Source organism: Artemia sp. Qi Xiang Cuo, chromosome 8, assembly GCF_049724085.1.
Source record: "Artemia sp. Qi Xiang Cuo chromosome 8, ASM4972408v1, whole genome shotgun sequence".
Lineage (NCBI taxonomy): Eukaryota > Metazoa > Arthropoda > Branchiopoda > Anostraca > Artemiidae > Artemia > Artemia sp. Qi Xiang Cuo.
In genome coordinates, this window is record NC_142801.1 from 42,030,532 (window position 1) to 42,045,490 (window position 14,959).

General features: G+C 35.8%; 1 protein-coding gene across 4 annotated transcripts in view; it reads right to left on the reverse strand.

Annotated features, from left to right (window-relative positions):
- LOC148949424 (leucine-rich repeat flightless-interacting protein 2) overlaps nucleotides 1-14,959 on the reverse strand; it is an 80,816-nt gene that overhangs the window by 14,019 nt on the left and 51,838 nt on the right. For all 4 annotated transcript variants that reach the window (XM_089093451.1, XM_089093450.1, XM_089093452.1 and 1 more), the window contains 3 exons: nucleotides 14,324-14,507; nucleotides 11,766-11,951; nucleotides 9,888-9,967 (listed from right to left, as the gene is read on the reverse strand). In XM_089093451.1, coding sequence (XP_088949577.1) covers nucleotides 9,888-9,967; nucleotides 11,766-11,951; nucleotides 14,324-14,507 — 450 coding nt within the window. The remainder of the gene's footprint in view (nucleotides 1-9,887; nucleotides 9,968-11,765; nucleotides 11,952-14,323; nucleotides 14,508-14,959) is intronic.

The following is a 14,959-nucleotide window of genomic DNA, read 5'->3' on the forward strand; positions in this document are numbered from 1 at the left end:
CGCAGACTAAAAACATAATAATAATTTGTACTGCACTGTTTTCATGGGCGGACCGTCACTTGGCCCAGCCAATCAGGTACCTCCTCATTCAAACCCAATTTTACCTCTTAGATTTATCTTTCAATGACTCCCAAACCAGGAAGTAAAAATAAACTTGCTTCACAGCTTATTTATTGCAAAACCACTATCGCTTAGTAACGGGAGTTTAACCTGTCTTTTGAAATTATACTATAAGCAAATGTAATTAAAGAAACGAAAATGGGTCATTTATCTAAAAGGAAAAGAAACAGGGGTGGAACCCCAACACTCTCGATTTAAGAAGTCCCCATTAAAATTGAGAATAAAGGATAGTCCTCATCAAAATTTTGGAAAAACATAGGAAGGACACGGGAAACCTATACTCTGATCTAAAGATAAACTCTTCGAGAATAAGAGCTACTCTATTCAAACAGATTTTCCTATCTCTCAAAGGACATGGACTGCCGGCATGTATGATGTAACTATTTTATAATAATCAGCAGAAAAACAATGGACAGCAGTTGAGACAAGACAAAGCATCACAGGAGATCTATATTTTTCTGTCCAATAAGTGAGGATTCTTAGCATTTGGTCTTCTATGCCACTTGCAAAAACATACAAGCTATTCAAATGCCCAATTCATCTTTCTACTAAATTAAACTAACTAACAACAACTCCCTGCAGCACCAAGCCACCTGAAGCCAGCACAGCTACGCACGCTCCTCCTCTATCCCTATCTATTCAAAGCCTTCCTCTTTACAACCTCCCAAAAAGTTGCCATTTCCCTCAAAACTTTCTTTACATCTTCCCACGCCATTTGGGGACGACCTGCTTTTCGTTTGGCCCTAAACAGTTGGCCAACAAAGACAATATTTGGGAATCTGTCATCCTTCATCCACAGAACGTGTCCTACCCATCTCAACCTTTCCCAAATTTTAGCCCTAGAAAGCGGGATAGAACAACATTTTTGTACAACCTACTGTTTGAAATATAGTCAGTCTGTCGGGTACCCAAAACAATACATCGGCAGTTTCTCTGGAAAACATCTAGCAAATCTTCCTCTGTTCTTTGGAGCGCCCAAGCTTCAGAACCACACTTGATCACTGCCATCACTGTAGCTTTCAATATTCTAATCTTAGTTCGCAGACTTATCTTCCTATTCCTCCCAACTTTTTTCAACTGTGAAAAAAACTCTAGAAGTTCTTTCATTTTGCTAACATTTTCATACAGAATACTTAAATCATCAGCATAATCAAATCTAGGTATTTTACTTCCCAATTTGATTCCCTGTTCTCCCATTGCCCTTGCTGTGCTCTTTAGGGCAAAGTTCATAAAAATAATCCATATAAATGGGGATAGAACGGAATCCAGCTTAACTCCTGATTTTGTAGGAAACCAGCTATTAACCTCATTTCCTAGCTTAACCGCAGCAACGTTATTCTCCAACAAAGCACTAATCAACTTAATGCATCTATCTGGTATACCATAAAAGGACAGGACCTTCGCTAAATCATCTCTTCTATCAGCTGAATCAAACGCTGGCTCAAAATCTACGAACTGAGGACTAAAGGGGTGTTTGACAGCTCGGGCAGTTTTCATTTATTAATCTAAAGGTGAAAATTTGGTCGACACATCATCTACACTTCCTATTACCGCATTGTTCTTCTCTTAACACTTTATCTACAGCATCTCTAAGAATGAAAAGTATCATCATACTAAGTAATTTGCTTCCTAGAGAAACCAGTCTAATGCCTCTATAATTACCACACTCATTCCTATTACTTTTCTTATGGAGGATTTAATTGTAGTTTTTTCTTCTTTTTTTAATCGCTACGTACTTCCACTATTTCAAAAATCACATTCATAATCTTCAGTAACTTATCTCTAGCCTCGTAACCACCAAATTTAAGAAACTCATTAACCGCACTACGAGCACCTGGGGCCTTATTATTTGTTTTATTCCTTTCAGTACTGTCATTAAATATTCCTCACAAAATAAAGCTTCCTTCACATCCAAAGTGTCACAAAGTTATTCATTCTTTTCTATATCTTTTCCTGTAACTCTATCCCTGTTTAGCACATTCTCAAGAAGTTCTGTCCATATCTCCTTAACTCTTTTCGTATCACTAATTATGGTCCGTTTCTATATTTAACTGGGACAAGTCCATATTGACTATTCCCTCTCAATTTATACAAAGATCAGTACAATATTTTAGTGTCACGCCGTCTGGCTGCATCTTCCAGATCTTTGGCAATTTTATCTATGGGTTCCATGTCACACCTCCTTAATTCATATTTTAATGCTTTCTCCGCTTTCTTTACATTCCTCTTATTTTCATATGATCTATTACTCAATTTTTTTTTTTACAATCCCCTACTCTTCTTCATTAAACATAAAATATTTTCACTAATATTCCTAGCTGTGTTTCTAACTTTCCTCCCTAAGAAACCATCGGCGACTTCACAAACTATTTACCTAAAATTATTCCATCCATCCTCTACATTGTCAAATTTCAAACTCTCCAGTTTAGCATTAAACTGTTCCTGGAAAGTTTCTCTCAAATTTTATCCTTGAGTCTTTTTAGTCACAAAATGAGCAACTAGAATTCTAATATTAATACCTTTCCAACCTAACTAAGACTGGCCTTAAAAGGGACATTTTCAAGGACTGTCAGATACCCGCTTATTGTCATTTTGTCGAATATTGGGATGATAATGTTGAACTAGAATAGTGGAGCAAACCAACCTTTGTGTTGTGCAGAAAAAGACAAGGCTGATTGCAAAGCGCATGAGTAGATATATATTTCTGAGCATTCCAAAATTTCTTCACATCAACAATAACGTTGGTATGCCAGAAAAGTGCCCGGATAAACTTTCTTAAGATAAGGACACTGATGGAAAATTTGAACGTCTCTTTGTCGGCGTACTGGGATGAATCAGAAACCGTTTCAATGGAAAATCAACAATGAAGCAGTACAATCCTATGAAGCCAATAAAAACGATCATAAATGTGATATTGGGCATGCGTGAGTAGCTATATTTATATGTTTGAAGTCTGTCAAGGCAAGAAATATGACACAATGGAAAATCAGCCTAACTTTGGACCTGATGAATGTGAGGTAATCTATCTGACTGCACTTCTGACCCCAAAGCCAAATTCTGTATACTTCAGCAATTATTTTATTACTAATTAACCAAGAAATGAAAGTGATAAAAGCCTGTGGCACAATTCAACCAAATTACACCACTTTCCAGAGTTCTGCGAAAACACTTCTTTGAAAAGAGGAAAACTTAACCGCAAAGTCTCTGTATCTGATACACCTATTGCCAACTGCATGAGAATAAATATGTACATCTTTCATTGAAATGACACTTCACAGAGGTAACTAGTATTCGCAGAAGGGAAAAAGGACGGTACTAAGATCAGAATTGCTCCCCCAATTGTTCAAGACTATAATACCAATATGGCGGGGGTTCTAATTTTGCAGATTTGCTACAAGGAGTCTACGCATGACAGGCAATGGTACAAAATGCAGGCCCTGAAACCAACAGAAAAAGGATTATTGAAACACAAAAACCAGGGACTAAAGAAAATTTTGTCACCGTATGAAAACCACTGTTAATACACGATTTATTTTGTTCAAGTCGGAATGTGCAGGGTTCATTGCTGAACTTAAAAAATAAAAGCAAACGTTGCAAAATATCTGAATTTTTAAACCGAAATGAATGATACTTACTCAAAGAGTATATTCTTGTGAAACTGCTGAATTTAGAATGGACTGAATTACATTCAACAGCATTACCAAATTAGTTTGAAATAGTCATTTCGCCATCGACAATCGTAAAATCTCTAGAGTAACAATTTACAGAAAATAATGGTAAAAAATAGTGTTTTTTTTGGTAAAAAAAAAAAAGATAAACAGTTAAGTTTCACGAACAAAGCTTGTTTTTAGAACTAGATTTTAAGTAAAACTATTTTATCGTATATTTTTTTTCAATTACACAGGCCTGCCAAACTAAAGTTTTTTGAAAAATACAAAAGAAGTCTGCAGAGTTTTATGTTATTTGGTGTGTTGATTTCAAACATGATGTTTTTCCCAACATCTCATGGTTTTGGGTAATCTATATCGAAATCTTTTGCAAAAACCCATTTGAAAAGCATTTCCTTGAAATTTTTTACGTTTACTACCTGACAACAGTGTTTTGAACACATTTTGAATACATTTGAATGCATGCAAAATCATCACTTCCAGGTCAGATAAGTTTGATTTTTCAACGATTGATTGTTTTTTTTTATTGATATAAAATAATGAAAACTACTCTTGTCAGATGGCATGAACTGCCTCTGATCGAAAGAAAAACACGGTGCTCGTTTAAGTTGAAACATATTGCATCATATTGTGGTACAAACTCTGGGAGAAAACCACTCTTATACTTTTTTAATTTTTTACATTAAAGTAGCTTATACAAAACAGACAATTACTAGGATACTAACTCTTACTTCCTATCAAGTTTGGTTGTGATCTGACAGCAGTCCCTGAATTCAAAAAAAGTATAAATAGCACAAGTGCTACTTCTGACTAAGCTTGGTTGAGATACAACAAATTCATCTCACAATTGTTCTGATGAAATGCATATAGCCCCCCCCCCCCACCGCAACAGAATTTATGTTTGGTCCTGATTTCCAAAAGAACTAACCAAGACATGAGCTCTTACTTCCTACCACGTTCCATATGGATCCGACAATCACTTCTGGAGAATGTCGCATTAACTACCTCATGATCGAAAGAAAAACATGGTGCTCGTTTGAGTTGAAACATATTGGGATTTTTTTTGGCTCCCTATGATAAAGCAGTCGTCTTTCCTTTGAGCCACTTTACTGAATGAGACTAAGATTTTGGCAGAAAGGTATTTCAGCAGAGGATTTCTGTGGATGTCATGCCAGTATTTTCATCATCTTTCATTAGTCATATCATTTTATTTACTTTATCCATCTCATATATGAATTTTAAAAATCGAACCAGTTGAAGCGATGCGCTTGTGCTGCAAGGTTACCAATATTTTTTTTTGTTGAGTCATAAAAATGTTCAGAAGATATCCCTCTTCCCCATACGTGACGCTCCTGTTGCCACATAGGCTCACTCAGCAAGTGTTCTCAAGAGGTTAGTAAATCAAGATAAGGACCTGAGATAAGGATTCATGCATTGTATTGGTAGCGTGGTGGGGATGGAGGACTTGACGGAGGGATGGGATAGAGGAAAGACGGGGGCGTCACAGAGGGGTATTTTGTAGGTTTCACCAGAGTAGAATGATGATCGGGAAAGGAAGAGAATAAGTTCAACCCAAAAAATCTATTTTGTATGGTAAATGTTTTTTTAACTTTTCAAAAAAAAACATGATATGATACAAAAAATTAAGGTTGTGTTTGAAATCAGCAGCAAAAACACAAAATTGAGCTTTCATTTCCCCCTTCTTTTTCTTTTGTCAGCCTGCGTTATTATGAAAGATATGTAGCCAGTAACGAGGGTAAAAACAACAACATTAGAAACAAATCAACATTGTGGCACTTTGACTGGAATATCGTTAATATCAAATTCATCTAATCCGCGCATTTAAGATATAATTTTTATTGGTGGGCTTAAACAAGAGGAGACTTGCAATTGCTTATGCCTCTTGTCATTTATCAAATTAAAAAAAAAGTTTTTTCAGCGGAAAGTAAGGAGCAACATTGAAACTTAAAACAAACAGAAATTATTACGTACATGAGGGGGTTCGGCCCCTAGTCAATACCTCATCCTTTACGCTAAAGTTTGTGTAGTACTTTAAAAAGAGCTATCTATTCTAATTAACCTTTGTGATTCAAGGGTTTGTGATCCGAACAAAATTCAAATTTTAGCGCAAAGAGCGAGGTATTGAATAGAGGTAAACTCCCTAATATACGTAATAAAAACATACAAATATAGAAGTTTGTTACGTAAGTTAATTCGTAAGTTACGTCAGAGCAAAATTTCGAGAAAGCCATTTAGCCAAAACAAGGAAAATTAAAATGCAAGTTTCATTCTAATTATTTATGTCCGGTGAGCCAAAATCAAAGCTCAATTAATTCAAAAATGTCCAGAAATTAAATAAAAAAAAACAAGTTTTTTTTAACTGAAAGTAAGGAGCGACATTAAAACTTAAAACGAACAGAAATTATTCTGTATATGAAAGGGGCTGTCCCCTCTTCAACGCCTCGTTCTTTACGCTAAAGTATTTTATCGTTTTAAAAAATAGAGTTGTGAGAAATAGTCTAACTTTAGCGTAAAGAGCGAGGCGTGGAGGAGGGGACAGCCCCATTCATATACAGAATAATTTCTGTTCGTTTTAAGTTTTAATGTCGCTCCTTACTTTCACGTTTACTTTCACTGGACGTTTTTGAGTTAATTGAGGTTTGATTTTGGCTCACCGCACATGAATAATTAGAATGATATTTGCATGTTAATTTTACTTGTTTTGGCTAAATGGCTTTCTCGAAATTTTGCTCTGACGTAACTTACGAATTAAGTTACGTACCGTGGAACAGGGTAACTTTGAACTAAAAATCGTGAAAAATTGAGGTTTTTTTGTGATATTTTTCTTCAAACTAGTATTTACTCAAAACTATTTTTGGTGTTTGGGGAATACGTCATTTTACACCGAATGGCAACTTTCCCAAACTGCTATTCTTCATGTTGTTAGAGCCTATCTAAAAATGGTGTTCAAAGTTACCTCAAGGGGTGTTTAACTTTGAACACTCAAACACTTCAACAGGTAACTTTGAACAGTCGATGAGTTCTTCTTGCGTAAGACTTCCAGTTAAAAAAACAACTTGTTTACTGGGAGAAAAGCATTACTTCTAAAATAAAAAGGCAAAAGAGAGTCAAATTAGTGCAGCATCAGCTGACCAAAGTCATGATAAAATAAAAATTTTGTGCCCTGAATGAGTTGGGGGGCTGGAAGATCTCCCTGTACCCGTTCAGGATGGATTGATGCTGAGTTTTTCACTCTGGGAAAATAAAAGCATCCATTCTTGTTTTTTTCACTGGCAGATCACATTTAGCGAGCCGTAAGAGGAACGAACATCTACCTCCTAAATTGCAAAATACTTTTAAATACGGCCCACGAAGAACTTCACGATGAACCAACGTCCATGCAAGGAGGTTGGTAGGTAGTTCGAACCCGTTGTGGCTACTGCCCCGCTCGACAGCATAGAGAGCCCAGCGCTCGCCGACTCATCAACTTCCATTTCAGACAGGCTCTCACATCCTGTTGGGACGTCAGTCGTGTCGGAATTACAACTTGAATCCTCTGCGTCTCCAATACTTTTCCCTGGTTCGACGCTAAGACGTTTGCGCGTGACGTTCCTCACAGATTTTTTAAATCTGCGGGCTTGCATGACATCCTCTAAAACTTTGCTGACGTTGTTCACACCCTCGTGCGGAGTATACTGGGTCGAAAGTGGGTGGTCCTGGAGGACTCTGGAGCGTGAAAAGCTCCTTGGCAAAGCTATTTTTAAGATTTGCTTTTCCATTTGTGGCTAGAATTTCCAGGAGTAGCTTTAAAAGCTGGGGGAAATTGTCTTTTTTTTACCGCGGTTTCGTTTGGGTTGTCCATTTTGTAATCATCAAGCATTTTCTTCCATGCTCTTTTCACTGGAGCGAAAAAAGCAACATCCATTGGTTGCAGTATATCTATAGTGTTTGGGGGGAGGCATATAAAGCGAATGTTGTTTTCTCTGCAGACTTTCAACACTTTGGCAGAAAAGTGGGAAGACAGGTTGTCACCCTACGAAACTTTCACTCCTGCTCTCTTCTTCAGGTGAGGGAGTGCCAGTGACATAAACTACTCTTCAGAAAATTCACTCTCAAAGCATCCGGACTTAGATACAGCATACCGAGCTCTTTTAGGGTCTCCTGTACATCAAGAAATAAACATGCCCTCAGCTCTATAGCACACGAGTGGTGAAAGCAGTTCGCCTTCTGCATTTCCACATATCATTAGGGATATTGCTCCCTTTGTTTTATTCCTTATTCTGGAGGGGTATTTGGCAACGATAAAACCAGAAGGAAATAAAACCAAAATTTTCAAAGGAATAATATGTACAACTCAAATAACTTTACAATTTGAGGTTTTTCTAAAAGAAACGAGGAAAATCCCACCAATTTTTATCTACAATTGTCAGTTGTCTTTGCACAGCAAGCTGTGAAACACGACTGTTTCAAATTATTCATGAAAGCTCTATTAGACTAAAGTAATACAGAAACTTCAATTTTGGTTGATGAGATTTACCCCACCACTCCCAATGATTACTAACGGACTTCCATCAAAGAAGAGACAAAAGTACGCCTGAAAAAATTAGGAAGTGGTCCAAAGTGTAATCAGTAGTTAAAACCAAGTTTAACAGCTGAACTTGATTTGCGTTTTTCTGGGATCAACAGATTCATAATGGTTTCCTAAAGGTCTGAATAGCAGAGCAAACTCTTTTAGTGTAATCTTTTTAGTGTAATTTACTCCACTTGCTTTGCTTAAAAGTGAGTTAAAAGTAAATTATTATTACACCAATTCAACGTAAATTTTAACAATTGGCCAGCACAGAACATTGAAATCCATATTGTAGAAAGACAAGGCTAACTTTGAACAAATGTTCAGAGTTACCTCGAAAAAACAAAATACTTGCGGGAAACATTGAACACTGCCGCCATATTGAACCTATGGAAGTAGAAAGAGATTTTACCAGAAAACCTAACCATTCGGCTCCTTAGCTATAGAAAAATTTCGAAATGAAAGTCCTAGTTTAGCTTATCTAAGTAAAAAAGGGTAACTTACTTTTTGCACTTTTTCACATTTTTGAACTGCTCAAATTCTCTTGCGATTAACAAGATAAGATTTTGTCAGATGCTGATTTCAAGAACTACTAACTGATTCAGACGCCATCTAGCAATAATCTAGTAATAAGTTCGAACGAGCAATTCCACCGTCGTGCGATAGAGAGCGCATAATGTTTGTTACTGATTTTGTTCAAAGTTACCCCTTTCTACGGTAACGAACTTCTATATTTGTATGTTTTTATTACGTATATTAGGGAGTTTACCCTTAGTCAATACCTCGCTCTTTACGCTTAAGTTCGAATTTGGTTCGAATCACAAAGGCCGGTTAAGACGCTAATAATTACGCAATATACGCAATAATTAATACGCAATATACGCATATACGCAGTAATTTCTGTTTGTTTTAAGTTTCAATGTTGCTCCTTACTTTCAGTTGAAAAAACTTTAACTTCAGGGAAAACATGAGCGTGGGAGGGGGACAAGTTACCCTCCAGTGTTTTTGGTCACTTAAAAGGGCACTAGAACTTTTAATTTCAGTTCAGATGAGTCCTCTCACGATATTCTAGGATTACTGGATCGATACGATCACCCCTGGGGAAATAATAATAATAATAATAAAAAAAAATAAAAAAATAAACACATATCCGTGATTTTTCTTCTGGCAAAAAATACAAAATTCCACATTTTTGCAGATAGGAGCTAGAAACCTCTATAGTAGGATTATATGATACGCTGAATTTGATGGTGTGATTTTCATTGAAGTTCTATGACTTTTAGGGATTGTTTCCCCTTTTTTTCGAAAATAAGGCGAATTTTCTCAGGCACGTAACTTTTGATAGGTAAAACCAAAGTTAATGAAACTTATTTATTTAAAACCAGTATAAAAATCTGATTCTATTGATTTCTCTATTGGTATCAAAATTCCTGGTTTTAGAGTTTTGGTTACTATTGAGCCGAGTCGCTCCTTACTTACAGTTCGTTACCAAGAACTGTTTGATCAGTATCAAATATCTAAAATCTTACGTTTGCTTGCAAAGTGGCTACTTCTTGTTCGGCTTTTTGTAACTTGAACTTGTACTCGTTTGTTTGCTTGGCAATTTCCCCTGAAAGAAAAATATTGTTCAAAATATTAAATGGATAATAGGAGTAGAGAAGAATGCTCATAGCTTGAATGACTGTCGAACACAGACGTCTCTGGCGTACGAAAAGAATATTACTGACTAACAAAGGACAATAAAATGACATAATATAAAGCTGAAAGATTATCATCCCTCCATGACCAAACAACTCGGTCCTATCATCAGCAAAAGAAATGGGCTGACCAGCTGAAATACTATTAATCAGCCATTGATGTTCTATAGACCTATAGCCTTATTAAGGTCCTTAACAGAGGATTAGATACTATCCTAAGAACAGATAATCCAGATTTTCCATGAGTTAGTGTCGACCAGAAAATGAAAGATGAACCAAAGAATATGCCTGTGTTATAACCTAGGCATCTTCTTTGATTTCAAGTCTTGTGCTGATAATTATCTACACAAGACTAAGAATAATAAAACTGAATATATATATATATATATATATATATATATATATATATATATATATATATATATATATATATAAAATCTTCAAGATAATAGTTTAATGCGAAAGAATACCGAAAATGGAGACATAAACAACAACAACAGCAAACAAAGAACTAAGAAAATAATATTTGGAAAGAAACATCAAATTAGTCAATTATCTAAACAAGACTAAGAATGATAAAACTGAATATATATATATACATATATATATAAAATCTTCAAGATAATAGTGTAATGCGAAAGAATACCGAAAATGGAGACATAAACAACAACAACAGCAAACAAAGAACTAAGAAAATAATATTTGGAAAGAAACGTCAAATTAGTCAAAAGCTGTCAGTACTGTCACCAGTAACAAGTCTACAAATATTAGCAGAATTACCGATGTTTTCAAATAAATTCCTTTTCAAATAATGTTTCCAAATTAATTTCAAATACAGTCTAATTCAACATTCCAATTTTCTGTCCACATTACACTGAAAAACATAGGCACCAGCATTCAACATTCAAAATTATTATCCCCCCTCCCCTCTCTCTCCAAATAGAGGCAAGTTATACCCATATATAAAATTAGCCAACTCCTAGCCAGAACTTTTTATCCTAAGTCTATGCAATGGGGCAGACTTAAGAAATTGCTATGTCTCCCGTTTACAATTTTTTTTCACTGATTCCCCCTCCCACTCTCACCACAAACAGCAAAGAGCCGTAGAAGTTGGCGGAGGATCATTTGATCACAAATGCTGAAATAAACTCAATTTGTCGTATTGATCCCAGAAATCATAATAGATACGAAGAAGTCCCCATGTACATGTCTAATTTTATGACAAAAAGACAAACATTGAGAACTAGTACGAATAAGAAATCAGGGGGGGGGGGGTATGGAAAAGGACCCATCAAAAGAATAGAGCATAGGGGAATTGCACAAAAAGTCAAAGGAATTGTGGAGAAAATCAAAATATTTTTTCGGGGAGGGGGGGGGGTGAGAGGATACCCACCTTCCCTCTCCTGTTTATATACCTAGTTGATGGATACTAGGATACATTAGGAAACTAGACCTCTGGTGCCAAGCCTCCATGGATAACAAGGAACCAAGCTCTTAGTCCCCACTAAGTTTTAATACTGAAATGTCCATTTCAGTATTACGATGTGTTGTAGCTAACTTAAATATCATATGAAAGCCAGATCAAGCTTATTCAAAATTTGACTTAATTTTGTCACAGTACCGTATTTGAATTATGTTATCGAGAGCAGAAACCAAAAATCAGCCGCGTATGGACATGAGCCTTATGAAACAAGAAAGACAAAATCTTACTTTGCATCTCAATAGGATCCGAGTCAACACCATTTGGGATGGTTGGGGCAGCAGTCGCAAGGGCTGCAGCAGCAAGACGCTTTTGTTTCAAATGACTAGTCCTCTCTTCTTCAAGTTCCAAGCGAAGACGACGAACTTGATCAGATAAATCCCGCTTTTCTTCAGTTAACCGTCGTATTCTTACATCTATGAGAAAAATAATTGACCCATGTAAAATAATTAGAGAATAAAAGAAAAGTTAGTCTATAAAAATGATACGAAGCAATGGAATGGACAGGAGGAATACTGTCGCTACAATTTAGGAAGCATATGAATTTAGCATACTTGCCATGCAATTTCCTTTTAAAGTAACTGAGAAAATCGTTGAGAATCGCTAAAAAAAAACTTAAAGGGAAGAATGGGAAGAGACAGGTGAGAATATTACAGTGGTATATCTACTTCACTCACGTCTGCCGATTTAAGAGAAATAATAGATCAATTAATCATACAATTCATCCTCAAGAACAGAGTTCGAAACTCCTTTTTAAGCACACGAATTTCAGCATCCCGCTGAATTCGCTCAAAGGGTACATTATGGTGTATATACGTGAAGTATCTTGTTACTAGGCAACTAAGCAGTTTATTTCTATCCATCCTAGAAGAGTCAAGTAAATTGTCTTAAAATAATATCTGTGTTGGGCACGATTTTGGTCGGGCTTCTTTTTCTTCTTCTAATTTAGTGGTAAGAAATTTCTTTTTAACCTAGGCTTAAAAAAGTTATAGTAAAGAGTGATTGAACTTATCACGAATCGTTTTAGATTAAATAAAAAAAACAAGTTTTTTTAACTGAAAGTACGGAGCGACACTAAAACTTAAAACGAACAGAAATTATTACGTATATGAAAGGGGCTATCCCCTCCTCAACGTCTCGCTCTTTACGCTAAAGTTTTTTGTTGTTTCAAAAAAATTGAGTTGTGAGAAAGAGTCAAACTTTAGCGTAAAGAGCGAGACGTTGAGAAGGGGACAGCCCCTTTCATAAACGTAATAATTTCTGTTCGTTTTAAGTTTTAATGTCAATCCTTACTTCCAGTTAAAAAAACTTGTTTTTTTTAATTTAATTTTTGAACGTTTTTGAATTAATGCGGTTTTTGATTTTGGCTCATCGCACATGACTAATTAAAACAAAATTTGCATTTTAATTATACTTTTATTTGGTTAAATGGCTTTCTCGAAAAGTGTTTAATTTTATTTACGAACGTTTTTATTAGTAATAAATATACGTAACATACGAATTAACATACGTAATGAACTTCTATATTCCTATATTTTTAATACTCATATTACAGGGTTCGCCCCCTAGTCAATACCTCGCTCTTTACACCAAAGTTCGAATTTTGTTCCAATTCTTTAGAAATGACCCCTTAATCACAAAGGCCGTTAATTAGAATGAATAGCTCTTATGAAAGTACTAAAAAAAACTTTGGCTTTAAGAGCGAGGCATTGACTAGGAGGCAAACTCAACCATACGTAATAATTTATGTTCGTTTTAAGTTTTGATGTTGCTCCTTACTTTCAGTTGAAACTTTTTTTTTATTTACTTTCTGATCGTTTTTCAAATAATACTGGGAAATCCCGCTCCCCTTCCCCCAATGTCCCTTCCCCCATGAAAACTCCCACCGTGGAAAAATCCTCCCACATCACCTCCGACCCCCCCCCCCCTCCACTACCCGAAAAAATCCCCCCTGAAAACGTCTGTATACTTCCAAATAACCAATACTATATGTTAACATTGGGTAAAGTTCATAACTTTCAGCCCCCCCCCCCCCGGGGGCTTTGGGGGATTAAGTTATCCTAAAAGACATAGTTATTATATTTTCGACCATACTGAACAAAATGGCTATCTCAAAATTTTGATCGGGTCACTTTGACAAAAAATGAGCGTGGGAGGAGGCCTAGTTGCCCTCCATTTTTTTGGTCACTTAAATAGGACACTAGAACTTTTGATTTCCGTTCGAATGAGCCCTCCCAAAATATTCTAGGACCACTGGGTCGATACAATAACCCCTGGAAAAAAAAAAAAAAAAAAAAATAAACATGCATTCGTGATCTTTCTTCTGGCAAAAAATACAAAAAAATCCACATTTTTGCAGATATGAGCTTTAAACCTGTACAGTAGGGTTCTCTGATAGGTTGAATCTGATGGTGTGATTTTCATTAAAGTTCTATGACTTTTAGGGGGTGTTTGCCCCTTTTTTCGGAAATCAGGCAAATTTTCTCAGGTGCGTAACTTTTGATGGGTAGGACTAAACTTGATGAGACTTATATATTTGAAATCAGCATTAAAATCTAATTATTTTGATGTATCTGTTGGTATCAAAATTCCGTTTTTTAGAGTTTCGGCTACTATTGAGCCGGGTCGCTCCTTACTTATACAGTTTGTTACCACGAACTGTTTGAAATGGTGAAAACGTTTGGTTTCATCAGTACTAACCGGTGAAACAGGTACAATTTTTAACATAAAATTATTAAAAGGTTACTTCAAAAGTGTTTGAAGTAACCTTAAAGGGAAACAAAGTTACCTAGTGATCCTTCACCAGCTTTTTCTAATAGTTGTGCTACTTCCTGTGAAACTAAGGCCTTTCGAGGAGAATTCCCTGCTGTCTTTCTAGTACTATCTAAATGACTTTTTCTCCTAGTAGTTTCTTGATCTTCATCTGAAGAGTCTTCTGTTTCAGAGTCACCAACTAAAACAAGACTATGCTCCTGCAAAAAAAAAAAAAATTTACGAAGATACCCATGTATAAAATAAAAGTATGTTATAGGCATGAGTATATCCAGAAATCCAGTCTGGTATGGGGGAGGGCTAAGTTCCTCAAAGTTTAGTCCGACAAAGAACTCAACTCCAGAATCATACTTTCCCGCCAAATTAGTAAAAAAAAGAAAGAAAACACCGGGAAAAAATTACGGCAGCAGGTGACAAAATAAACGTTTAAATTTGCTATATTTTTTAGCAAAAAAACTGGCAAATCCAAACGAATTTTTTAAAAGAAAAAGTAAAAATCTGGTGATTAGTACTCTATCAGGCAGGCCATGAAACACAATTAAAGTTATGAACAAAATTAAGACTGTAGACTTATTGGTAAAAATTTTAAATAGAAATTTGCCTACTTACTGCCTGAAAAGGAAATACATCCACGTACAGTATAAACTATGAT